The sequence below is a fragment of the Physcomitrium patens genome, chromosome 9 (assembly GCF_059467195.1).
Source record: "Physcomitrium patens ecotype Gransden chromosome 9, ASM5946719v1, whole genome shotgun sequence".
Taxonomy (NCBI): Eukaryota; Viridiplantae; Streptophyta; class Bryopsida; order Funariales; family Funariaceae; genus Physcomitrium; species Physcomitrium patens.
The window spans coordinates 1,245,931-1,272,423 of NC_143418.1; the positions used below are offsets into that span (position 1 = coordinate 1,245,931).

Sequence of the window (26,493 nt, forward strand, 5' to 3'; positions counted from 1 at the left end):
CCAAAATAATTACATGAACTCAATCCACAACTCCATGTACACGCAATTGAAAGCAAAAAGACCATGCATGTCCAGAGTCGAGAACCATCCGGCATCAACTGTCTACAGAAACGCATGAAAATAGAAAATTCGTCTCTCAGCAGCTCACTCTCATGTCAAGAGATGTGAAGCTACATACAGCAATCATAGCATTCAGACAAAGGCTCGAAACAACAACTGCAACATGGTGATTTGTAAGTGAGAGCGAGCATTACGCGTGAATAGTGTAACACTAACCATGTCTCTTTATAAAAGAATTGTAATGTAATTGCTTCTTCAAGCATGTAAACTGCAAGAGTCAGAAGCTCTGTCGCGGCAGCTGCTAAATTACGATGTGGTCTAAACTCTGGAACAAGCTACTCAATCAAAAAACTTTGACAACCGTGGCCTAGACGAGCAAAAATTGTCCACGGCCTTGTCGGCTGGCTGATCATCAGAGGAAGGGGGGAAATTCAAGTCCAACAAAAAAGGGGGACTTTCTCGCGCAGCAGGATTAGTCTTTTGTAGCAATGCAGCTACAATCTCTGGACTCTCTGAATTGAGAATCACAGAGGAGGAGGAGTCGCAGTCACTGGAGCAAGCTCTCGCCTCAGGCGTTGTGGCAGATCCAGGTGCTAGCAAGGTCGGTTGAAAGCCCATGACGAGGGCTGCATTATGGTCTCTACGACCGTCCATCGACCATTGAGATGGCGAAACCTCGAGGACAGGCACGGAATGAGTTAGGGGTTTCTTGACACTTTTGGATGCAATCCCCATGGCATCCTGAAAGAGGGTTTGGACGGGCGTAGAGGAAGGGCGCTTGCCAGAGTACGCAAGCTCGATACCTCCACCAGGTGAAACATAGGAACGACCGGCACTAATGCTCTCGTTTAGAACCTGAGCCATCTCTTGAACCTGGTAATGGTGATCTTGTGACGCCATGGCCGAAAGGTTGAGGTCAAGGCGGGTGCGCCATGAGTCTGCTTCCGAGGCAGCAGTGGGTCTTAGGAGTTGGTGGTGAGAGGTATGGGGATTTTTTAAGGGTTGCTGGTGTTGATGATGAGGAAGGTAAGCATTATGGGCGCTCGGGGGCGTAGACCATGACTCCACGGTGGAGCTCTGGCTCGTGCTCTGGTCGTCGCTGGAGGGAGGACATGAGAAGTTGGTCTTTGCTTTCGAGCCCCGCAATGCCCTTGCAGCACTATCGTAGGCTCTTGCAGCTTCCTCTGCGGTGTCGAATGTCCCTAACCAGACGCGGGTCTTCTTCCATGGATCACGGATCTCAGCTGCAAACCGACCCCAGGGCCGTTTCCTCACGCCTCTGAAGTGAACCCCCTGGTCTGCTTGGCTCCCTTTCGTGAAGGCCTTCTCTTCCCTCGAAGCCATTTGGCCAAAAGTCCTCTTCTTCTCCACTCTTCTCTCTCTTCTCTATCTCCCTTTGACTCTCTCGCACTCGCTCTCGCGCCTGGTCCTCCTATTCGCAAGCTCTCCACAAAGTCGGGATGTGGTTGACCAGTGCTCACACCAAACCGCGTGCTGTTCAATACGAAATCGAGTCGATAGTATTGTCTTCAATACATACTTAAGGGATAGACACAGCGATGTCCAGAAATTAGTCGACAAATATTTCGAGTACGCACAAAACTACGCGGCATTAAACCCAGAAACTCCTTTATGTACAGAGATACAAGAGACTTTCTATGCTGAGCGTCTCGTCACTGCCCCGAACCGGCACTTCGTTCCCACACCAACCTACAACTCTCTTCTTGCCCCCGGGTGTTGCTGCTGCTGCTGTAAGGATACCTTGTCTTACTGGAACTCACACCGGCGCATCGACCCACGGCACTAGTCCACTATGGAGCAGCACACAAACAAATCGCAATCCCCTCTCCCTCTAACTCTCTCTCCTCAAGCTTCGAGTCTACCATCAATCACTTTGCGGATTCCAGACTCGTAACCTGTGTCACTCCTCAAGTGATCACCGCCCACATATAAAGCACGACGCCAGCTATCAACTGGGCCGACTATATTTCATCAACCGAGGAACCCGAGCCGACGGAGCGGCCACCAAATCATGGCTGGCTGGCTGGCTGGCAGGCTATGGCGATGGGGGGCATGAAGCTAGAGCGATGAGGTCCCGCGACTGGCGAGAGTCAAGACGCAAGAGGACGACGGAGCAATCAACACGGGAACCCGTGCCTGCGTCGGCCAGGACCCGGTCCGGGCCAAAGTTTTACCATAAATCCACACCTTACTCATCATCGGGATTCGTCGTGGAATGGCTGCCAGCCCCCCTACGGATGGGCATTCGTCGACGGGTTGAGTCGTCGTCCGTCCACGCCGTCGGTTCGCTGCGCCGCAAGCATTCACCCGGGCATTTTACGCGGGCTCTGCGGCATTGAGGGCGTTGGCACTGCCATCGCCTGCCACCCTGCCGGCCATCGTACCTTCCCCCGTTTGCTACAACCACAGAAGAAGTTACAGGCGTTTTCATCCACTGCAATCCTCGCCGCGGTGGACAGGTAAGTTACCTATTCGTTAGGCGTTGGAGTTACGGCGCAGAGGCACTGAGAGGCGATGTTGACGCTGCGGGTGACATCAGTTCCGTGCAAGGCAATTACCAGGTCACTGTAGCCCGCACTCGCTTCATAAGCTTTATCCTGTTTACACTCCACCCTGCCTGCCTGCCGCCCCTCTTCATCTTGTCTGCTGCGGTGCTCACTTGCTCTTTTATTTTGCATGCACGAAATCATTCGTCTCGGTTGGATCATGACCAACAAAAGTGCCTCTCTTTAAATCCTCCCTTCCCCTTTTTCTTTTTATTACTCACATTTCACCTCCCTCGTCTCCCTCCTTCAGGTCAAAAATATAATAAAAATAAACAAATCCCTCCTGGCAACGTTCGTTTATCATCTCGAACGTTCACGAAACGGACACCACCCTCTAGCACGATCCCTGAATTGTGAGATTACTCTCCATCTCTCTCTCTCTCGCCCCGGGAAGCATCACGCTGAATCACCTACCCAATTTCATGCTGAGTTGGACCGTGAAGTGGGAGAATGTTGCACAGTAAAGAAAATCACTTGTTTAGCCCCTCGGTGCAGCTAAATTCCGCCGCTGACAGTGCAGGCGTGTGTGGGGAATTGTCGATCAGGGGCAACCTCTTTTAACGAACATTGCTCTCTAAACAAAGGATCGACGCCGCCTCTGACTGCAATTAGCCCCTCCTCCATCGGGACTCAATCTGCGGGCTGTTGGTGTTAATTTTGGGTGTGCTTTGGGAAGCCCATCACCCCCGCCCCCTTTCCTATCTTCTGTCTGCTTGAGTCTTTCCTGCCTTGTCTGTCTTCTATCTACAGCTTTGCTGCAGAATCGCCTGAACCCACACCCCCTTCCCTTCCATTTCAAGTTACTCCCATTTTGCTTCTGGTGCGTGCAAGGCAAGAGCGAGCCTGTTCCCACACCCATCTCCCCCTTAGTACTCTCACTCACACAATTTGGAGGGGAGCCCATTTTCCAACCCCTATTGCAAATAGCTCACATGAATGCTATAAAAACCTCCCCTTTGGAGAGGCGTTTTAGGGTTTCATTTTTATATGTGAGTTTTTTGCCAGTTTGCTGTGGGACTAAGCAAGCCCCCCCCCCCTTGAAAGGCTACACAGATTGCATCACATGGTCGGCAAGGGGTTTGAATTGGTTTTGTCTGGTTGTATTGAATTGAAGGGGGGTCTTTTGGTGGGAAGAAATTGGTAGGGGAAACCTTGTTAAGGGAAAGAGCCAATTTTATGACCCTTGTCCATTCCCCTGCTGTGTACATTTATTTATTTATTTATATGTTTGATTGAAAAACTGTAAGTAGACGCACTCACTCTCTGTTTCACTTGATTTTGCCCTATGCTATGATTAACAACATGCTAGAAGTGCAGAGCTTAATGATTAATACTGGAGTGGGAGAAGTATAGAAGTGGAGTGCAATGCATCTGATTAGATGCATGGGAAGAAGGCACACCATCAAAGCCTTGCCCACTGAGCTCATAACGTTATTCATTTATTATTATTCTGTTTTGCTTATTTTTGACTTTGTGGGTGTGGAATTATGGCAAAGGGGACAATGCCAGCAAGGAGATGGCATGAACTGAAGCAAGGAGGCTCTATTGGGTATTTTGGGTGTTTGTTTTGGTAATCACAATTTAATGGGGCCTCTTATTGTACAAAACTGCCCCAAGGTATATTGAGGAGTTAATGAAGATCTTCCCCAGGAGTCATGGACTTGTTTCAATTGGTTTGCTGATCAATTTCTGCCTTTTTCCCACATGCTTTAGTTTTAAAGCACAGGCCTTATCTTGGAATCGCCTAGATCCCCTTTGCTTTTATTTCAGACATCCAGCCCCCCCCCCTTTGTTGTTCTTGCATGACCCATCTTTCTATATATTTAAAAAAATTACTTTTGTGAGTGATTGCAGGGTCATCATCATCGGTTTTTTTAATGCCCACACTACTCTTTTTACTTGTTTCCTAAACTCAGTTTCCATAATTAGAACGGGTGTGGCTTAAAAAATAAGATGCCATAGAGGAGGACAGTTCTACTTAGAATTTCCATCTCTTTCTCATCAACTCCTAGACGATAGACCTTGTAGAAATGATAGACCTTGGAGAATAATTGATCCACTTACTGTAAATATACATACATATAGTTTAGAATAAATAAATGAACAAATAATTCAGCAAACGTTTTGAATATTAGTTTTTGTGAGCATAAAGAGAGAGAGGTCCTCCTCACCATTGTTAGACTTTTATTAGTTTGATTTCGTTGTTATTTTTGTCTTCTGGCCCATTTGATTGGGCTCATGATTAGATTGATTAACCCTCAAAGTTAACATGGCAACAAACATTACTTGTACAGCATTTTAATTGAGTGGAGTAAGTAGATGGAAACAAGAGAGAGAGATAGAGAGAGAAATAGAGAGAATAAAAAACAAATAAAGTGCAATAAAAACATGTTTGTCAGCATACTAATCAACTGATCACACACCAACCAAAAAAATTTCCCATAAGACAAGAGCTCCGCCAACAGGGCAATCTTTTTTTATTAATATGTTTACATGAGAGTGCATAAACCCACATGATATGGAATGAGCAGATTAGAACCATGGAGGGAGGGATTTTGATTTTGGACAAGTGCCCTGCTTTTCTCTGGCTTTTTTCACGAGATGACAGCTTTTTTAAGCTCGCAGCCTTTTTGTTAACCGCCCAATATGGAGTCCATAGCTCATGAAATCCAGCTGCAGCGAGATTCGGGGGGTGGAGAGGAGGGGAGTGCATCTCAGCCCAACCAGGAAAAAGGAGTAAAATAAACTATATTGCCTCTACAGACCTAACAGACCATGTGATTATCGAAGTATGGAACTCTACTCCACTGATGCCCACTGCTCCCTCCCACCCCAACTGCCCGCTGCCCTCAACTGCTCTACTGTCCTGCCCGTAAGCAAAGCTTCTGCAGCTTTGTGTGGAATAACTGGACTGTCTCAAAGGCTGGCTGCCGAAAGCTTTTCTCCTCCCTCTCCCTCTCTACTCTCATTCTTTATTTAGTCCCCCTATTTTTGCTATAAAAAACGTTCAAAGTTGGTGGGGTGGTCAGCAGGCAGGGCAGTTAAAGCTGCTCGGATCCTGCTACAAGAGCGGCTGCAGAGGGTCCCACGCTGTTTCGGCATATGCTACGGCCATCTCTTGACTGCTTCCCATTTTCAGTGATTACATCCAGTTTTTTCATGTAACAGGTTCATTCATGGATGAGCTAAGGTTAAGTTTTAGTATTTTTTTTCTTCTACAGAAGTGTTTGGGTTTCCTCCTCTCAGATAGGCAAATGAGGAAACCCAAACAATGAGAATGTGATGTAAAGTGGGGCTTTGAGCAGGCTACAGTTAATAGTTTTTTTTATGCCATGCAACATACTATTTTCATAACTTGTATTCAGCAGAAAATTAGCCATTGAAACTAATCAAACTAAATGTGTAGAATTCTATTCATATGATGTCTAAAATATGTTCAGCATTTGGATATCCATTGATATAAAGGAGATGGTACTTAATATGAGACCATGATCAGGAAGTTAAAATGATGAACCACAATTACGGAGTTTTGTTTATTTTACTGATAAATGTTACTTCATTATAACAGCTGAGGGTAGTAGCACCATCTGAGCATTGTCAGTAGCAATGAAACCCCATGAACAGTATGAAAAGGGATGGGGAGAGGGCTGACATGCCCAATTCATGGCCAACAACAGTATAGTATTGCTGCTGCTGCAGCCAAACACATCCTGTGGAGGGGCTCCCAATTTCCAACAGTGTACAGAATGGGTGAACTTCTCCCACAGAGCTGGCACTGCCAAAGCTCCAGATGGTAGGAAGCTCAGGTGGGGGATGGCCTTTTGACAAGTCTAGGGGAGTGGGGGATGGCCTTTTGACAAGTCTAGGGGAGTGGGGTTGTGGCAACCAATGTTCTCTCATGGAACTTGCTTGGAATAGAGAGGCAGCAGGGCAGCAGCATATGGGCATGCCATGCTCGTGCCCCCAGTTACCCACAGCAGCAACAGCAACAGCAACAGTAGTCACCGCATAAGATGAAGAAGGAAGAAGAAGAAGTAGCCATATTTTCTCAAGCTCAAGGCCACACTCCTCCTCCTCCTCATGGGTAGTGGAGGTTGAGCCTTGGAGTATGTTTGAAACAGTGGAGGCCACACTTTCTCCTCCTCCACTGTGAAGAGTCTCTCACTAACTTACCCATGTCTTGGGGGGAGGGGGGGTTGCAGTGGTTGCTGTGTAATTCAGCATTGGGTATGGTTGCTGCTTGGGCATTGGCATCCACCTAAAAAAGATGGTATGGACCCACAACATTTCTATCACACTATGGTGGTATCTTGCTATTTCCAAATGCAATGCCCTATCATGTAGGCACCACATCTACTAAGTTGGGAATTGATTCAGTTATTTTACTTTCACCATATCAACATGCTGATATGAACTGAAAAACATGGGTGACAATTTCCTCCTGATTAAATACTTCATTTTTATTATAAAAGGAACTATTAGTTTCAGAATAAAGAAATGAACTCTAATTCCTTGACCCACTCTATATATACCCCCCCCCCATGGAATAGAGGAGTAGCTTATTTTTATTCCAAATTAGCATACAAAAAAAAATATTGTCCCCCTGACCAGGAAACACAGATCTAGTGATTTCGGCAGAATTTTCTGACACAGAGCCACCATGAAATGACACGAATCCTGTCATAATCGAGGTATAATGAGGCGAGCTAAAAGCAAAGGCAATTGTCAAGAAAGACGCCGTCCCAAAAAGTAAAACCCACGAGGAGAAAAAAAATAAAATAAAATAAAAGGTAGAAAGAAAGGTTTAGGAAAAGGAAAAGGAAGAGGAAAAGTTTAGAGGCAGAATGGAAGTGGTAAAAAAGCAAGAGGAGGACACACACACACGGTGATGGAAGCACTAGCGTCTGGTACACTTCTTCTTCACAACGACGAGGAGGACTGGGATCGCGGCGCAAATGCGGGTGGGGTGGGGTTGCTTCCTTTCACCGCATGCCACAGATTCTCCACGTTCCCCGCCCTATCGCATGCTCCTCCGCAGCCGGCGACACGTAGAGTCAGTCCATCCGCGACAAGAGGGGAGAAGAGAGAAGCGGAGTCAGTCAAGGGGGGTATCTTCTTCGTCTTCTTCAAGGGGGAGGGAACCAGCGCCGTCGTTGAGATGGTGATGGTGTCTTCTTCTAATCTAATCATATTCTACTCTAATCTAGTCTTCTTCTGCGTCTTCTTCCGCTGTGTCCCCCCATCGGGGTGCGCAGCCGACGCTTCCCTTCCATTACAACAACAGTCGTCGTCGCCGTCGTAGTAGTAGTTGTGATTGATATCAATGGCCACTCCCCTCCACGCATGCATAGACGAATGAAGGCGTGGATGAATAGCTGGATGGATGTATATGAACCTCGGTCGCTTCTCCCCGTTTATTCATCTGTCTTAGAAAGTCTGGATTCTCTATCATTTTCGTTCTCTTTTTCTTTCTGTGTGTGTTTCTTTGTCTTTTTCTTAGTATCCCAGATTCCAGTGAGGCTCCCTCCCTTCCAGCTGAATCCGTTCCCCGGGGGGGGGGGGTCCTCTGCGAGTTCCCTCGTATGGCACTCGGAGTTCCATTCACGTGGGAACGCCTTCCCCTCATTCCTCGTTGCTTCCCAGCACGTACACATTCTCTCTCTTACACAAGAAGTAAAAATAAATTTATATATATTTGGTTTAAAGTAACTAAATTGATTGTAAAATCTTATTATGAATTTGATATATTTAAAGAACTTAAAACTATTAATGAATCCTGTATCTAACTTTTGATGACTTTTAAGAATAAACTTTAACATAATAAATTACAAGAAAAATCATTCAAAAATGAATATATATGTATATATAATTAAATATTAATATTATATAGTATTTATATATAATATGACATGTGATAAGTCCTTGGTTGAGATTATAGTTTTATTATTTTAAAATTTTACTTTTAAAATGATTTAGTCCATTTTATGATCTCTTCTTATATCACACTAACTCTAAATTAGAATTGAAGATTTTTGCTGACATAGGAGTTGGGAATGGTGAGGGTTGAATTGTATAGAAACCTATAATTCCTTCAAAATCATGTTGTTTGTTGACAGAACAGTTTAGGTAGAGTACAAGAATAATCTGGTCGTAACAATGGCTGAATGTTTTTAAACCACTAATTTACTTGTACTTAAGATTGAAAATTTGGCAAAATTTTGTAGCCATGATGGGTTATACATGTATATATATATATATATATATATATATAAAACAGAGAAATAAATAAGGAAAAAAAATTGAGATATATTTCATTCCAAATAACTTTGTTTGTGAAGATGAAGAAAAACTTGTTCCAGTGCACAGGATTGCTTTGATTGATGGTCTCTCTTTACTGCTCACTTCTGACCAATTGAGCTGCTGTGATTTAACAACAACCAGTTTGGTACTTATTTGCCAGTGCCACACTTCTGCCCAATCCAACAATCACCCACCCAATTAATTAACCAACTTCAACATGGAAACTTGGCTCTTGTGGAAGAATAGCTAAAACCTATTGCAGGAGGGGGATGAGAGAAACAAACACCCAGGCACCCCCCATAAAACTAAAATGAATGGGAATGTAAACTTGCATGATTTTGTGTCATACCAATGCACAACTTCCAAGTAGAAATGGGAAATGATGCATATATACATGGTAATATATCCCTTGTGGAAACCAAAAAAGAAGAAGAAAAAGAAAAAGAAAACACTCCTCAAAACCCAAAGAATGTACTTGTACTAAAGATTAGAAGTTTCTATGTCGCAATTTTTTTTAAAAAGGTGACATAAATAAATATATATATATATATATATATATATTATGCTTTGGGTGTATGGAATGGAGTTGGCTTCATCACCATCCCTGCTGAATTCTTACAATTGGGAACCACCCATTTCTAAACCATAGTCCTCACAACTAAACCCTAAACTGGGGCATTAGAGTATATAAAAAACACATTCCAATACAATCATCCATCATATCCATTCATTCCTTCCTTCATTCGTTGTTTCATATCATCCATCCATTCATATAGTGGAATAGCACATGTGGAATTCTCAGCAGCCTTTGACTGACCACTGTTACAATCAACCACAGAGAGAGATGCTCTGCTCTGCTCTACTGATCTTTAAGATTGTGAAGATCAGGCTGCCCACACACACAAACAAACAATGCAACCCAATAAATCGATTCATTTTATTTACTATTTTTTATGTTAATTTCAACTTGAGTCTTACCATCATCATCCATCCACCACGTGGGGTTAAGACAAATAGAACCTCCTCCTCCTCCTCCAGAAACCCTAAAATATATTGGGGAGTGGCCATTTGAAGCTCCACATGCTCCCTGCTTCAAAGCATAGTGCTTCTGTAGCAGCAACAATATACTATTCTAATACAAAGGCTGGCTTGGCCCATAGCGAGAGTAGGGAGTAGGCTCCTTTTTTCTAGGAAGTTGGTGGAAGCTCAAGAGCCACCACTTCATTAAGTCTTGTGCTTCCTTGTGCCAGTAGTGCTTTCTTCAGCATTTGCCCCCCTTAGAAGTGGCAGAGCTTCAACTATCCACTATGCTTTAAACAAATACTGCTATATTTATAAATAAATTGCCATAAAATTTTAATTGTCTTTAACGCCTTTCATTTTCTAGTCATGTTTAGAACGGGCTTTTGTTTGTTCATTCCACACAAGGGGGAAACATAGGGGTACGTGTATGGGTTCATCAAAAGGAGTCCAATTGGTTTATGGCTTGTACTAGCAACATTCCGTATACTTGTACAAAATACATACGAACACACACACACACAAAAAGAAAAACACTTTTTGAATATGCCAATGTGGCTTTGAATGCATATGTTGATAGATCTCTATAGGAAATTTGGGTTAAATGAGTGCATTTTTAGGTTGCATTGTTTAGGTGTTTATGTCGAGTTAGAACTTTATGAAAAAAAATATTTTATTTATTTATTTGTTGATTTTTTGCATGTATGAAAGTTGGGATCTATGGAGGGTAAAAAACGAGGTCACTAATTCCCATGGTGAATTAATTGGTGTCTATGGGGTATTAACTTGGTGAAAGTGATGGCAATGTCTTGTGTTCCTCCCTCGTCTACTATGACAGGTAAACTCATTCTCGAGTAAAAAAACAGGAAGAAAAAGAAATAATGAAAAAAGAATGGGAATATAAAAGAGAACAATATAAAGGGAGAGAGAGAAAGGAAGGAAGGAACGAAGGAAGGAAGAGAAAGAGAGACGGGCAGTGTTGGGGCAGCCATTTGAACTATATTTGTGTCGCTCTTCTACGTTCCCGAGTTCCCACGGTTCCCGCCAGGACCCACTCCACGTGATGAGCAGTCGCCACGAAGTTTCCAGTCAAGAGCATCTTCAAGAAAAACGTAAAAGTAAAAGGAAGCCTCTAGTCTGTCTGGATGTACCCTTCCGGGGGAGCAGGGGATGCAATAACTGGCTTCACATGGGTCTCCATGCTGGTGCTCTCTCAACCCCCCCCTCTTTTCAAGAAGCCTTCAAGATCCCCTTCAAGATTCCCTCTTCGGAGCGGGACTTGAGAGATGTGAGAGACTTGAGAGGGAGGCAACCAAGACTCCAAGCTATATTTTAAAGACTTGTTCGCTTCCCGTAGACTTTGGCAGTCTCAATTAAAATTATTAATATTATTATATGTTAATATAAGCATCACATTGTTCATATTGTGGGGAGGGGGGGATAAGGTGTAGAACCTTACTTTTCGTATAATCCATGTGTTGGAAAGTAATAAAAATGTTCCATTTTAAGTCTTATTCTTTTGAATACATGTATATAAACATATTGACTAGATAGAATTATAAATTGATAAATATTTTCTGAAGTTTTGAGACATTGTAAAAGAGTCACAAGCATAACTAACTATGTATAGTTGAGAGCATTATCATAATAATAATAATAATAATAATAATAAATGTTTTTTTCACAATGGAAATATATGTTATTTATTTTAATTGACTATTTTGAGAATTCTTTTGACATGATCAATTATTTATCTTTATGGAAAAATGTAGGATTATAATTGTAACAGTTCTCAGTGGTTAAAATCACAAGAAGAGTTTATACTATATTTTAAAGGTATATATATATATATATATATATATATATATTCTTTTCCACAACCATTTACAAACGAGGAATTGCATATCAAAGGACATTTTTGGGTTTTTCTAGCTCTAGGATTCAGAACCACCAACTTGAAAACAGAATTTTTTTAAGCAGATTTTGTATTAACTATGACTTCTTACTTTCAAGGATGTCTATCTATCTTTGCTTAACAACACAAGTGACCACTCAGTCTTGGAAAATCCATGCAAGGACTTTATTACTTGTTTTCCAACTCTCAATTGAATTATTAGCATTGATCAATGTTAATTGAACTGCCCTTCATCCGCAGTACTTCGTTTCTTCAATAATTTTGCATCCAACCCGAAAATTCTGTAAGTTATTACTTCACTGCAGTGGGAGATGTGATTTTTCCATCCAGGAGACTGCCAAAAGGAATACAGACGAGACCAGGTCCATGTGCATCAAGGAAGGTGACCCATCAATAACGCATACGCGAGAATCTGGAGTCTACAGAAGGTTGCAACAGATTTTATACCGCATCAAAACATTTCATTCTGTTTGTTTACATCTTGTCCTGGTGGGTTGACACATAGGCCAACAAAAACCACACACCAGGACAACTCAATCTGGAAGGAGAGGAGGTCACCAATGGGGTTCCCCTGGATATCTCCCTCGCAGGTAATGGTGATCCAATAAAACCTCAAAAAGGTTGGGACCGTAACGATAAAGAATATACAGTGGCGAAGAAACACATGCGACAATAACCACTTATCTATTCGTGCACCAAAGCTATACCGTTTTAATGCATGTTGCTAACCAATCCTTGCCGTCACTGTTTGAGAAAGTGACTTGAGTTGAGTGTTCCATTTATCAATCGCTGTATATTTCCTCAGCCCCTTTGATCTGTTTCCACAAACCAAGATGCCCAGGTGCCTAGTCAGTATTGTTAAATGCTCTTCAGCAAGCATGGAGAAGGCGAATCTGGCAGCAAGACCGCGACAAACAGATGGCAAAGCATGATTACCTGTCACCAAGCTCCAGCAATTGGTTTACTTGATCAATATGACCATGCACTCTATTATCCAGGATGAGAGATACAAGAAGCTGCTCCACATCCTTTTCAGGTATGTTCAGCTCCTGCACGCCAAATAAAATCAATACGGGCAACTGAATTCAGAGATGAATTTTGTACCATAAATACTGCTCACTAAAAAGAATACATAGTTCCTTTTGCTGGCCTACTTTACAAGACATGAACTTCTCTAGGCAAATGCATAAAAATCCAAAGAATTCAAAATCGAACTCAAAGCAGTATGTGAGAGCCATTCTAGTAGCCAGTATTCACTACATGCATCAAGGAAATGGCCTGAAAGGTTCACCTTAGATATAAAGGGAATGCGAATTCGGGTATAAGGCTTGATGAGCTTCAGCAACACTTGTGTGCGGATTTTGCTAAGCAGATCTTCAATGTAATTCCTTATGAAGGGATCGTCCATTATTGTCTTTCTGTTGCTCTATATGAAAAAACGAGCATAAGCCAGAGATAGAATAAGTGTACTTTGAGGTACGCATGCGATCTCAAGAACATGTTTTTCACCACAGAACAAGTTCGACTGCAAAATTTTATCTCTGATGATTAAAAATTTCGCGTCGATATTATGATCAGTCCCCAAAACTTGCTGAAGTGGCAGTACCTTGAGAATTTTCTCAAATTCAAGGATTTCATTCCTTTGATAAGCAGCCACCAAATTTGTCATAGCCAGAATTTCTGGGTCATTCTTGTACCTGTAGCAAGACAGATACCGCATCAGAAACAGATGGCAAAATACAGTAACATGTCATCATATTTGTTGATCGTTATACCGATATTTGGTAAAGTGACAACAATGCATGCAACTGTTACAGTCGACCAAAGACATTACATTACTATAACTCAAAAGCATCAAACTATCAACCCTGTCATGAGGAAAAGCACTAATAATTTTGCAACATGTATCAACAGTGTGCCTAGTCTCCGATTCTAGACTTTTCTTCAAAAAAATTCCAGACTTTGAATCTGTATAGAAAGTTCGGGCAAGCAGAACAAAATAATAGCCAATAGAAATTACGCTTACCATACCATATGAACACATCAGCTTGTACAAATAAAACATTCAGTCTGCTGTTTACAGTACATTAACCAGTAAGCTTCAGAAACTTACGGTTTAGCCTCCTGAGCATCAAATGGGTTCACTTCAGACTCCATTAGCATGTTAGCAAGCACCAAGTACCTGCAACTCCATCAACAACCTTGATAAATACCAGGTCTCTTCACTCAGAAGTACATGCTTTTGCAAGTTGTTACGTAGCTGTGAAGTATTCGCAACCAATAAATATTAATACAAGAAATTTAAAATACTCTAAACTTACTTGAGACACTGGATCCTCCTGTGGGTACCAGCCTCATCGTAATTCTTGAATGCATCAAAAAAATCGGTAGCCGCAACTGCCCACTGTCGCTCAGCCATGTTCATTTTGCCTCCACATTCGTGGATAATCCCCATAATGCGCGGATGTGGAATTGCAGACTTGATGTTCAACGCTTTTAGATATAGTTGCTGCAAAGTTTATACCAGAGAGAATCAGCACAAACCCTAAAAAGTAAACATATTAACCACTTACCCACAACTATAAATTTTGACACCGAAAATGAAGGGTTGAGAGATCCTATGATAACACGGCTTAAACAGAATATAAATTGTTTCATCAAATCAAAACAAGGTAGACTGCACGTGGGAATCTGGTTGAAAAAACCTTGAGCTTCTTGTTGTTCTTGGTCTCTGTATACATCTGAATCTCTATCGCATAAACCTCGAGCAATTGTGTGCCCTTCTTCTGATCATCTGTACCATCTTCTTTCTGACAAGATTTGTGGAGCTCCTTCAAAATCTGCAGTTCTAAGAAATTAGAAGCATCTCACATTTGTGTACGAAAAAATATATTCTGCGAACATATATCTCGAACTGAAAAGCATTGAGATAAGCGACTGACATTTATTATCAGATAAAATAGGACATATGAAGATATTGTGGAGAAATCAACTGGCAGCGAACTTACCTTATTCATTCGACCATATTCACCCATATCAAACCACAATTTACACAACTTCAAGTTTGTCTTGAACCATAACCTCTGCAATAAAAACGAAAAAATAAAAAATAAAAAAATAAAAAAATAGAAATCAACAAAACATTTATGAGCAGGTACAGGGTTCCAAAGTTTAAATCCTTTAAAAACCAAAATTTTACAAGGTCCGGCATTAATTGCAACCAGTAAAGTGCTGTGTTATCTCCATCCCCAAAACTAATCACTCTTTAAAAGTATGGTGTATAGGAACAAATCTCACCTGAAGGCAGACTAACCTCATCTTTAGGGCAAGATAACACAATCAAGAAATATAGCCCATGTAAGGAAACATGCTATCCTCTACTTGCTTGCAAAAGGAATGCACTGACAATTATACGTAGAATATAAGCATAGAAACGATGCGGCCTATGCAATGTTGGTAACTTAATTTCTACCTAGTACATAGAACACACAGATTGCAGTTATGAAAGAGTTATGCAGTGACGGCATATTAACCTCATTTTTGGCTTCCTCCAAAGCCTTCAAGGTAGTCTGGTAAAACTCCTGGAGCAACTCCAAATTCTGATTGGCACCATTCGACACAAAGTCGAGGATGTTGTTGATACATTTCTCGCTGTAATTACGTGTAACAGCCGACTTGATGTAGGTCAACATCTCTCTGTAAGCATCCATCATTTGCTTGTAATTTCCAATTCGATAGTGAAGCTTCACTGTTTGCTTCAGCGCCTTAAAACCCCTGAGAACACATTAAACGCTTAGCTTTGCCACTAAAATCTGTTACAGGAAATAATTGTAGCAACACACTTATCGATGCCAAGAAACAACTGTCCTCATAAGCTCAGTAAGACCACTTGGAACATCAGTAATGCCTTCTGAAAGTAAAAACTGACAATTTGGCATCAACATATCAAAACTACTAGATTTCCATTAAATATCCACATACCTAGGTGAGAGTTCCCTTGTCATCCTGAGAAAGCTTTTTAGCAAATTAGTTCACAAAGAGACAGAAGTTACAGCTTACCACTCCCCCTTCTCTCCTTCCATCCTCACAACCTCCGCAAATCCCTTAATTGCTCCTTCAGGATCAGCTTCTACCAATCCTGCATCATTTGCAGCATAAATAAGCATTCATGAGACGATTTCAGCATGACAACTCACAATGATCACGTAGATTTTCAAATTGAAACGTAGATCATAGCAGACCGGAATCGAGGGCGGTGTCAAGAAATCTTCTGTGAAACAGAAGCTTCGTGTCAGCACATACCTTTGGTATTATAATACTGATTCTCAATATCGACATCTTGCTCTTCAGGCTCCTCGTCAGAATACTCAAACCCATAATCTTCCATGTCTGCATCTGTGATCAGGTCAGCCAAAAGATAACGGTTAACTAATGCATACATTCACTCTACATATATATCGTTCCTCATCGTAAAGAGCCAGACTCAAGTATAATATGTTCACCAGGAGACTTCTTCTCAATTAAACTGTTCTAGCTGGATTATCATAGGTGTTGGAATAGAGCACTGTAAGAAAGCTCACAGAGCACAATTCCTATAATTCAGAAAAGTTGCGAAAGGCTTTCCACATTGTTTGCAATCCACCAAACGTTGAAAGCAACATACACAAAAGAACATGTAACAAAGAAGCTGAATGAAAGAAAACCATTCTTAGCGTTACTAAGTTGATCAAGTCAAGGCCAACAAGAGAGCAAAGGAACATCCATCAGTATTAGTTTACCCAACACTTCACCAGAGACTTGTGAAGTAAAGGAAAAATCTGCTGAAGAGTCCGCAACTCCAACAACCCCAGCATAATTATTCATTTCTTAAAACAAGATTAATGGGAAGGCAGTTCGACTCGGAGCCATACAAGAAAAATAATTTCACACCTTCAACTTTTGGAAAAGGCTTCAAGAGGAACTGTAAATCATGGACATATTCTGAACTGTCGATTCCACATAGGATTCATTGAAAAGAAAACCCCATAGAAACAATAGACATTGAACTTCGCATAAAAACCATCGGTATCATCACCTGCTGATTTCTGGCATATCATTGCACCAGTTCTCAACCAACCTATTGATACTTCAATTTCATCCGAACGATGAAACCACGAAATCACGTTCTAGCTCAGACAAACATCGCTGACAGCCGATCTAATACATGCAGCATATCACATCGAGAGACGGGGCGTCTGCTGCTAGATTCAGTCGACGATAATCTCTAATTAATTGGATCTTTATTCACAACCAAAAGGAATTATTCAGCGGGATTAATTCGCAGATACGGTGCATCATTAGACGTCAAAAAAACCCTAAATTCCAAAAATTCATCAAATTATGCAAGTTGAAATCCTCGTTGAATCAACCTCGAGTTCCCAAATACAGAAAATTCCATGAACATTTCACAAATAAACGATAAATCTAAAATTCTTCAATCTCAAGAGATCAAAACATCAACTACGCATTAGTTGCAAGGAGCTCTCGAACACAAACAGAAACAGCCAAACTTGAGCTTGAAATGAATGGAAAAACTGAATCGAAATTCCTATGGCACGACGCAAAACCTGAATCCATGTCTGGGGGGTGGCGAATTCGAGCTCGGCTTCCGCTGTGATCGCGTGTAGAAAGTGAGAAATCACGCGATGAGATTGAAGCGAGAGAGAGACTGTCCCCCCTCTTCGACGCTCTTTCTCTCCTCACTCCGCCAGGCAGTTCTCAGTGCCATCTGGGCCCTTGAAGACCAAGAGGCCCAGATTTCGAGAGTACGGAAATTGAGGCCAGGAACTGGGCGGGCTTTACGGCGGGTATATGCCTCGTGTTTCCCGACCGGTTCTCTGACGCAGATCAGGGCCAGTTAGACGGTGATAGAGGGGGCACGGTTTAGCACGCTTTAGAATCCTGCGCACCGGTCTTGGATTCGATTCTCATCGCCGGCGCCTCCTTGTTGACTCCCTCGAATGGGCACTTTTCTTATGCCCAATTCTGTTAATTCTGTTAACAATTGTGTGAAGGATTTATTTTCCTTACATGATGGTGTTACACTAAATAAATCTTTTTCTATTTTTGTGTGGGGTTTTCTATTTATATCTTTGAAGTAAAATATTGCACAATAAAGGATGTGTATTTAATGAAAAATTATTGTTAGATGAGGTTGAAGACTAAGTTGCTGAATAATATAATTAACATTTAATACTATCAAAATAATTAACAAAAAATCTTTGTGGGGGTTCTAAGATTGTTCTGATTCTAAATTAAAAAGTGGTTTATTTCATGATTTTGGTTTCATGTTAAGTTAATGTTACTAAAATGAGATATTTAAAAACATTAGTGGTGGAAGCAGAATGATGAAGTGCAATTAGATAAAAGAAATATATCACAAAAACATATCATAAATAAATAGTAGCTATAGATGTTTATAAGGATGACTTCGAGGATTTTTGATCTAGCATCTGTATCACATAATAATAAATTAAAATAAAAAAAAACTTACATTCAAATTTACTAATGGATTTACAATTTACTATTGTTAAAAAAAAATTAAAATTTGAAAATTGCAATGTATGTTTCTTAAGGACAGATGTTTTTACTCCTTTTTATGCTAAAAACGCTTTCTCAAAACAAGATTTAAAAATTCTTTATTATTCGTTGATTGTTTGAATCAAAATTTGATATAAACTCTTGGAAAATTCCAAATACCTTGATTTCAGACCAAACCCAAGTTAGTAAGCTACATTCAAGGTCCTTGAAATTTATGTTTGTAATCATATTTTGCAAACTTCAGATGTATTTTATATAATTAATTGAAAAGGATGACATACAGTAGGACAAGTAGAATGAAATCCTTTTTAATATAATTTATCCAATATCTTGTAACTATTTACTTTTTGGATAAAGGAGTAAGTAATGTAAGTTTATAAAAAATATATAATTTAAAAAAAACTAATCATCTAATTAGAAATTAATAAATACAATTTTAACTTGGTTTTTAGAATTATCAAGGAAATTTATCCACTATTTTAAAGTTCACTTAACATACTATAATCATTATTTCCTTTTTAATCCACCATAGTCATAGTTATGATTTAAAAAATAAGTGCACTTTAACTTGATTTTTTGGAATTACCAAGGAATTGTTTAATCTAACACATGCATTGCATGATGAAAAGAAATATTTATCAATACCTTCTTAGGTGAGTCATAACATAGTTTAAAACTAACTTTGGATATCTTGATATGTTTTTAAGAGTTTAGCAACAAAATTTTACGGTGTGTTTTAATACAATTTTTTAAAAATTCATTTAAGGGTATTGTAGATGATTATGGTTCTTCAATTTATTATAAATTTTTATGAAAATGTACTTTTCACTTATAAATGTCATAAATTTAAGACATTACAAATCTACTTAGTGAAATACAAATTATATTCACACATTTTTTTTTTATGACCAAATTTCTTAAATTTTTTATTTTTTATTTTTATATTATTTTTTTGTTGATAATGGATTATTTTTTATTTTATTATTTTTTTGAATTTTTTTTAATATCACTTTAAATTTTTTTTCATTACAAGAGCATTTCTAAAAGTTCAAAAAAATATATCTATAACATATATATGTACATAATTAAACTCATTGCTAAATTTTAATTTGCAATAACATAAAATTATTTAATTTATATTTTAATTTATAATAATATATTAATTTTGAATTATAATTAAATTTTAAATATATAATATGAATTAGTCCAAGTAATAATTAATTAAAATAAAATGCTATAATATATTTGATGATTACTTTAAAGATATATGCGACTTTAAATGTAATATAAAAAATATTATTTATAATTCTATATATATATATATATATTTTACTTGCATTTTGTTAAGGTATTGCTAATACTACCATAGTTTTTGCTATTGCCACCACAACCTCCATCCACCACATGTCACCTTTATTCAATACCTTTTAAACCAATAATATTTTCTTTGTTCATTACCTTTCAAACCATTTGATTGAACATAATTTTTGATTGCAACTAAAAAAACTCATGAAATATGTTGAATAGGTGGCAAGTTGTTGTGGCAATAGCAAAAATTGTGGTAGCATTTGCAATACAATTTTTTTTATATTTGATTTAAATTATCATTATTATTATTATTATTATTATTATTATTTTGATTTTTATCTTTTTAATCATATATGTTTATATTAATTAAATTTTACAATCAATAATCTCTATTTATAATTACCACATATAAAAAAAAGAAAAAAAATTACATAATATTTTGCATTAAAATATCTAAAACAATTCTAGGCTTTATTTATTTATTTATTTATTTATTATAAATTAATGCATAAATAAATATTATATAATATTTTTTTATACATTTGAAGTGCTAAATTACAGAATAAAATTTATTTTAAAATAAAATATTATAAATTTAGCAAAATACTTGAGATGAATATAGACGTTAAATGTTTTGCTATAAGTAGTGCACTAATACACAACCAGAAGAATTTTTTCTAAAACCGTAAAATTATTAATTTTTAATTATTTTCTTTTTGAGTAGAAGTAAATTAGTTAAAGCGTTTAATAAAAAATAGAAACATTACTTTGAAAATCATAATATACAAGTTTTTATAAAAGAAGGCATGTTTGACTTGTTTTGAGCTAAAACAGAAATTTAAGTACTAGAGGAAAATATGTGGAATGTAATAAAATTTATTAAAAATAAAAACTGATAAATCAGTTAATGTTATTGATTTGTTAGCTTCACAAGAAAAAAAGGAAAAAAAAAAGAAAAAAAAAGAAAAAAAAAGAAAAAAACCACAATAAAATACATTGTCTAATTCTTGGAATTAAGATGTTAGGACAAAGATTTGTAATAGAAAAATAATGATAATGATAATAATAATAATTATAAAATATAAATAAAATAATAGTTTTAAATTAAAAAATTCCAATAAATTATTTTAGTAAAATATCTCTTTATTAAAAAAAATAAATTACTATATTGAATGAAACATTAAGATTATTAATATTAAACAAAAAAAGGTATAATTATCAAAACAATTAGAAGAGAACAACTAACAATAGTCTTTATTTAGAAGAGGTATCACTAGTTGGCTATAAAAAACTAAAAAATAACAATATTTTGTGTTAATTATTAATACATTTTTTTTATTACAAATAATTTATATTATTACATTCTTTATATATGACTCTAAGTCTGTGGCATATAATAATTAAAATTTAAATACATTATAAATAAACATAGTTATACCTTCTTAACAGTAAAATAGTTATATAATAGACATATATTTCTTTAATTTTTTTTCATATATTTTAATTTCATTTCTAGTTAAGTTTTTTTAAAAAAAAATTAAATTAATTTATTTATTTATTTCTTTTGCAAAATTATTAAATCTTTTGATTTTTTCATTACTTGAATAGAAGACAAGGGGCCGGTTCTGCAAAGTTGGCAAGAGAACTTCAAACAAAAAATATTGTTCCATGGATACCTTATATATTATTAAAAGCAAATCTCAATTTTTTTATAATTCTAGTAGTTACCATCAAAAGATATCATTTGAGTAAGAGACCCTTGGCTTCCCATTAGGCAAAGTGGGCCTCTTCATCTCCCTTCTTTGCAGCCTCCTAACTTAATGTATCTTTTGATACGTTCAAATTTTGGTTACTCGTGTTCATTCTATTGCTACTGAACCTCATTCTTATCAAACATATGCGAAACAATTGCATACTAGATTTTCCAACAATGAAAGAAGCAAATATAAAAATGGGGAATGTTAAACACACCCAGGCTTTTATAAAATTGACCCACCCATGATGAAGAATATAGTGATCATGATGAACTTGGTTTTTATTTGTTGCAGATCCAGTAGTGAATATAAAACGTCATTTATTTTTATTTCTTTTTCATTATGGTTATGATTTGCACATCAGTGGGTTGATTTTGTAAAAACCTGGGTTTATTTAACATTCCCCTTAATATACATATAATTATTCTTGTAGCATTTTACAATGGGCCTTTGTCACGTTACCTAAAAATGTCAAATTTGTTTGATTGTTTGTTTGTTTTTGTTATTAATTTTTCGATATATATGTGAGACCCTTCGTCTTCATATTGTGAAAGAAGACAAACGTGGGCAAGTTCTGCCATCATGATACAGAACTCAGTCGATTGGGTGGGGAAGGGACGGAGTCTGTGAGGAGCCAGCTACCATGATAATAACAACGCACAAGGCCCAGCCCTGCCGCTGCTGCTGCTGCTGCTGCTGCGAGGTTGCTCTGCAATGGCCATCAATGCATCCCACACCCACTCACAAAACAAAACAGACGCACACAATCTCAGGGCACTGCCTCATCAGCGATAATTCTGGGCACAGAAATCCACAACAGAACCAAAGCAGCAGCAGAAGCAGAATCACTCCACTGATGTGCAAATCATACAATTGCTCACAAAAAGTGTACATCACACAACATGCAGGTGCTCAGTCCGCTGGTAGAGCTTGCAAGATGGAGCATACTCTTTAGATGGGTAATACTCAAACAGATGCTGGAACAGAATACAAACAGTTTATTTTTATTTTTTAAATCTTTTATCTTCCCCTTAGTGGGACAAATGCGAAGTTAACTTACTGCTACTGAAGATGTACTAGAAGAATTTGACCTAATAAAGGCACATGCACAATTAGCGTTGCGGTCATAGCGATCAGACAGCAAGGAGACTTGGTGTGGCGTTGATAAAGGCAGCGCGCGGCCGCGGCAGTGCGGCGAAGAATTTGATGAGTCAGTGGATTGCCATGTTGCTGACTGTTGGCTAACTTCACTCCCAACTCACGCTGTGCAGATTCGGTGCAACGTGAGGAATTGGGGGAGGGAGGAAGTGGGGAGAGTTCCAGATGCTCGAAGCATGGCAGAGTTAGAGCGAGGGGTGGAGTAATTATGGAGCGGTAGTGTGAAACTTCGACGACTGTGGGTGATGACAGAAGATGAAAGCTACGGTGACTAGGCATTTCGTGCCAACAATGCGGTAGATTCATACTCTGCTGGGCATGCACTTTGCCGGCTTTACCTGCCCGCAGCAGCCACAGGTGCTACTCAGGTTCAGGTGCGAGAGAGAGAGAGAGAGAGAGAGAGAGAGCGGGCCATTGAGCGTCTCTTGTACTTGTTTGATCGTCGTATCGATGATTCTGAATCAGGCAATGGTGCTCAGTCGCAAGTGAGGAGAGTCCACCATAGCCAGTGCCTTCACTACTCGTTCCCTGCTCGTGTGGTTCTCAGCTGTACACTTATTCCGGTACCGCCCGCTTGGCCCACAACCTGGCTTGTCGAGTGCAGAATCATCTCCGATGCTGGTTCATGCTTCCGAAGTGGGCGTGGAGGAGCTGCAGATGTTTGTTGTTTCGCCGTGTAGGGTCAAAGTAGTGTAAGCTAGCTAGTTTCCACGCTAGGGACATGAGAGCTGATCGAGAATGAATTGAATGGCGAGTTAGAAGCTGAGTACAGGTACGAGGACAGGATAGCAAGGTGACCTAAACCTGGAGTTGCATTGTGGTCTGCGGAAGGAGGGGATTTTGTGAGGAGAGGAAATATTGTGATGCTGATGTGCTTGGTGTAAGCTATGTTGATCGACGAGCTTCTCGACTGACCAAGTGTTCCCTGGACGATTTTGGAGTGACAGTACTCTGGTTCTGTGGAGGTGAAAACTGGCTTGGTGGTGAGCATGTGCTGAGGTTCGGTTAAGGGGTGTGTGTCGGCAGCTGGGGAGAGGGAGGTATGGGAGTTATGGCGAAGGTGGAGACTTCCCTCAAAGGTGGTAAACACCGTGATATCCCGGAGAACAGCAGTGGCCTTGGAGGGTGCACCAAAATGAGCCTGGTCATCGTGGTGGCATGTTTGTGTTCGTGCATATATGCCTTGTCACTGGCTTCTATCAGCTCGAAACCTTGTTGGAGCAGCCTGAAATCATGTGAGAGTCGTGTCTGTGAAGGTGGGAATGTGTCAACCTGGCGTGGTATCGGCGGCAGGAGCTCACGAACTTTGCAGAGTCAGTCCGTTGCTGTAGTCAAGTCGCCGGCCATGAGTAAGAGAGAAGCTTTAACTTCCCCGCCACAGTCACGGATTCCTCCTGTGGCGCCTGCGACGCATGTGCGTTTGAAGCGGAGGAACACGAGCTTGTCCCACATTGTGTTTGGGATCGCAGCGTCTGCCAACCTGTGGAAATCTCGCAAGCATTATGTGAAGGAATGGTGGAAGCCTGGCAAAATGCGAGGCTATGTCTGGTTGGAGGAGCCCGTAAAGAACGAGACTGGGTGGGGAGTGGATGTGCCCCTGGCCCAAATCTCGGCCAATACCTCTCAGTTCAAGTACACGCACAAGGTGGGCAGCCGCTCCGCAATTCGCCTGGCACGCATTGTCACCGAGATGTACAGATTCAAGCTCCCGAAAGTAGACTGGTTTGTCATGGGCGACGACGACACCATTTTCTTCACTGACAACCTTGTTAGGATGCTGTCGAAGTACGATCCCACCAAGATGTACTACATTGGAAGCCAATCCGAGAGCCATTGGCAGAACACGGAATTCTCGTATGGCATGGCGTACGGGGGAGGGGGGTTCGCTATCAGCTTTCCTCTTGCCAAAGCTTTATCCAGAATGCAGGATGACTGCTTGCACAGGTACTAGTGGACCGAATGCTTGATTGAGAAGTTTTGTGGGTAGGATTTATCCTTATTTTCACAACACTCAAACTTAATATCTGGTGCAATCAGACGAAGAATCAACGAAATTCTCAGCTCTAGAAGCGTCCTTGAAGAGATTTGAGAAGTTCATTACGAGCTCACAGAAACAATTTGCACAGAGCAAACTGACAACTAGGGGATTGTTTGTTTACTAGTGGATCAAGCTTTGGCCAGGCAATTGGGTAGAGTCTCAGGCCGAAGTGCATTGCTGAACAGGACAGAATAATCAAACAAATGTATGCTGTTTTGATCGTGGTTCTTTGGTGATCAGATATCCGCAGTTGTTCGGGAGCGATGACCGGATGCACGCCTGCATTACAGAGCTTGGAGTACCCATCATCAAGAATCGGGGGTTTCATCAGGTATTCAACAATCTTAGCGCTACAATGTAAAAAATTAAAACGAGAACTAGATTTAGTTCTTCACCCTGCTCTTACTCATTTTAATACTGATCAGTGCATGTTTGTTGGATCTGGTAGTTTGACATTTTCGGAGATCCACTAGGGCTGATGGCTGCGCATCCGCTGACACCGTTGCTGTCGATCCACCACTTGGACGTAATAGCTCCAATCTTCCCCAACATGACCAAGCTTGGAGCAGTACAACGTCTAATGAAGGCAGCCAAAGTCGAGCAGGCCAGCATGCTTCAACAGACAATCGTCTACGGGCGCCACCGCAAGTATTCGTTCTCCATCTCCGCAGGCTTCGTGGTGCGTGCTTACAATGGCTTTGTACCGCCATTGGAGCTGGAAGAGGTACCCAGGACTTTCCGTTCATGGTACGGCGACACGGCCAGGTCCCATTTCCCCTTCAACACCCGAGAATTTCCCACCGACATATGCAAACAACCGACTCTGTTTTACGTTCACAATCGAACATCCAAACGAACCTCCGAAGAGTTGATCGAGACCATTTACATGAAGGAGAACCTTCCAGCACGCAATTCAACTGCTTGTGACACAAAACTGAACCAAGTGCAAAAAATCCTTGTTCGGAGCCAGCGTCTTAACTACGCATGGTTTGAGGTTGCCTTACCCCCTAAACCCTAAACCTTGTTGTGGCCAAACTGAAACTTTTTGCTGCAGTTTGCATCCAGTGACATAATTTGGCAAGTCGGTCTCAAATTGGGGTGTTGGGTGCAGTCGAGGAGTCTCTGCGGGAAGGTGGCGTCATGGCGGAATGGCACGATCGACATCCTCGTGAAGCCTTGCGAGGAAGATGAGCTGATCATCGGAAACTGAAACAGCTGTACTTATACCTTCAACTATTCTTTCTAGAAATAACGATGCACTGAATGCATGACGTGGCCAGGTTAAAATTAGGTCAGCCGTCGGCGCGATTGTAGAGCTCAGGAAATCAACACAATCTTCTCCAGCTGCTGTTCCGAGGCGGTGGTGAAGATGTGATCCTTGTTAGGAATCAGCACCTTTTGCATCAACCTGCAGGAGGATCAAATGATCCCCTGTAATGTCCTCCAATTTGTTCACCGACCCAGTGGTTGGAAAATCTTATCAAGTTCGCTTTTAATTCACTGATGATCTCGCCTTCCTCACCAGTTTGTGAGTTTGTGTGCGTTTGCGGCGCCATGAAACCAAGATTGTTGCTCTTCTAGATTTTCTGCGCAGTCTCCGCATCCCCAAGTCCTCGCATCTCGTCGTGCTTTGTGCTCAGATCCTGATGTTGCATTGTGGTTTGTATCATAATTCTTTCACATGCACATTAATCTTAACGTTTTCTTGTGCACATTGTGATGTGATGTTGCATTTTGTGGTTAGAATTAGAATTCTTTGTGGTGTGCAAGTAGTGGTGCTGCATTGTTGTTAGA

The 26,493-nt window shown here is 40.0% G+C and overlaps 3 protein-coding genes across 4 annotated transcripts; 1 reads left to right on the top strand and 2 right to left on the bottom strand.

Moving 5' to 3' along the window:
• Positions 1 to 227: 227 nt before the first annotated feature.
• Positions 228 to 2,203, bottom strand: LOC112287155 (uncharacterized). The gene has a single exon (XM_024529914.3). The coding sequence runs from the start codon at positions 1,402 to 1,404 to the stop codon at positions 400 to 402; it is 1,005 nt and encodes a 334-aa protein (XP_024385682.1). The 5' UTR covers positions 1,405 to 2,203; the 3' UTR covers positions 228 to 399.
• Positions 2,204 to 12,275: 10,072 nt separating this feature from the next.
• LOC112286220 (COP9 signalosome complex subunit 2) lies at positions 12,276 to 17,557 on the bottom strand. The gene is made up of 12 exons (XM_024527905.3): positions 17,469 to 17,557; positions 16,165 to 16,257; positions 15,922 to 16,000; positions 15,396 to 15,636; positions 14,871 to 14,945; positions 14,568 to 14,702; positions 14,184 to 14,371; positions 13,976 to 14,044; positions 13,469 to 13,559; positions 13,154 to 13,288; positions 12,799 to 12,911; positions 12,276 to 12,677 (listed from the first exon to the last, which is right to left on the bottom strand). Exons 1-12 carry the CDS (start codon positions 17,476 to 17,478, stop codon positions 12,587 to 12,589), a joined length of 1,320 nt encoding a protein of 439 aa, XP_024383673.1. The 5' UTR covers positions 17,479 to 17,557; the 3' UTR covers positions 12,276 to 12,586.
• Positions 17,558 to 22,589: 5,032 nt separating this feature from the next.
• LOC112286398 (uncharacterized) lies at positions 22,590 to 26,204 on the top strand. Of its 2 annotated transcripts, XM_024528256.3 has the most exons (5): positions 23,122 to 23,433; positions 23,609 to 24,605; positions 24,940 to 25,030; positions 25,148 to 25,693; positions 25,811 to 26,204. In XM_024528256.3, exons 2-5 carry the CDS (start codon positions 23,704 to 23,706, stop codon positions 25,907 to 25,909), a joined length of 1,638 nt encoding a protein of 545 aa, XP_024384024.1. In that variant the 5' UTR covers positions 23,122 to 23,433; positions 23,609 to 23,703; the 3' UTR covers positions 25,910 to 26,204. The 2 variants fall into 2 exon arrangements, with proteins under 2 accessions (XP_073392167.1, XP_024384024.1); XM_073536066.2 differs by having other exon boundaries at positions 22,590 to 24,605.
• Positions 26,205 to 26,493: the final 289 nt, after the last annotated feature.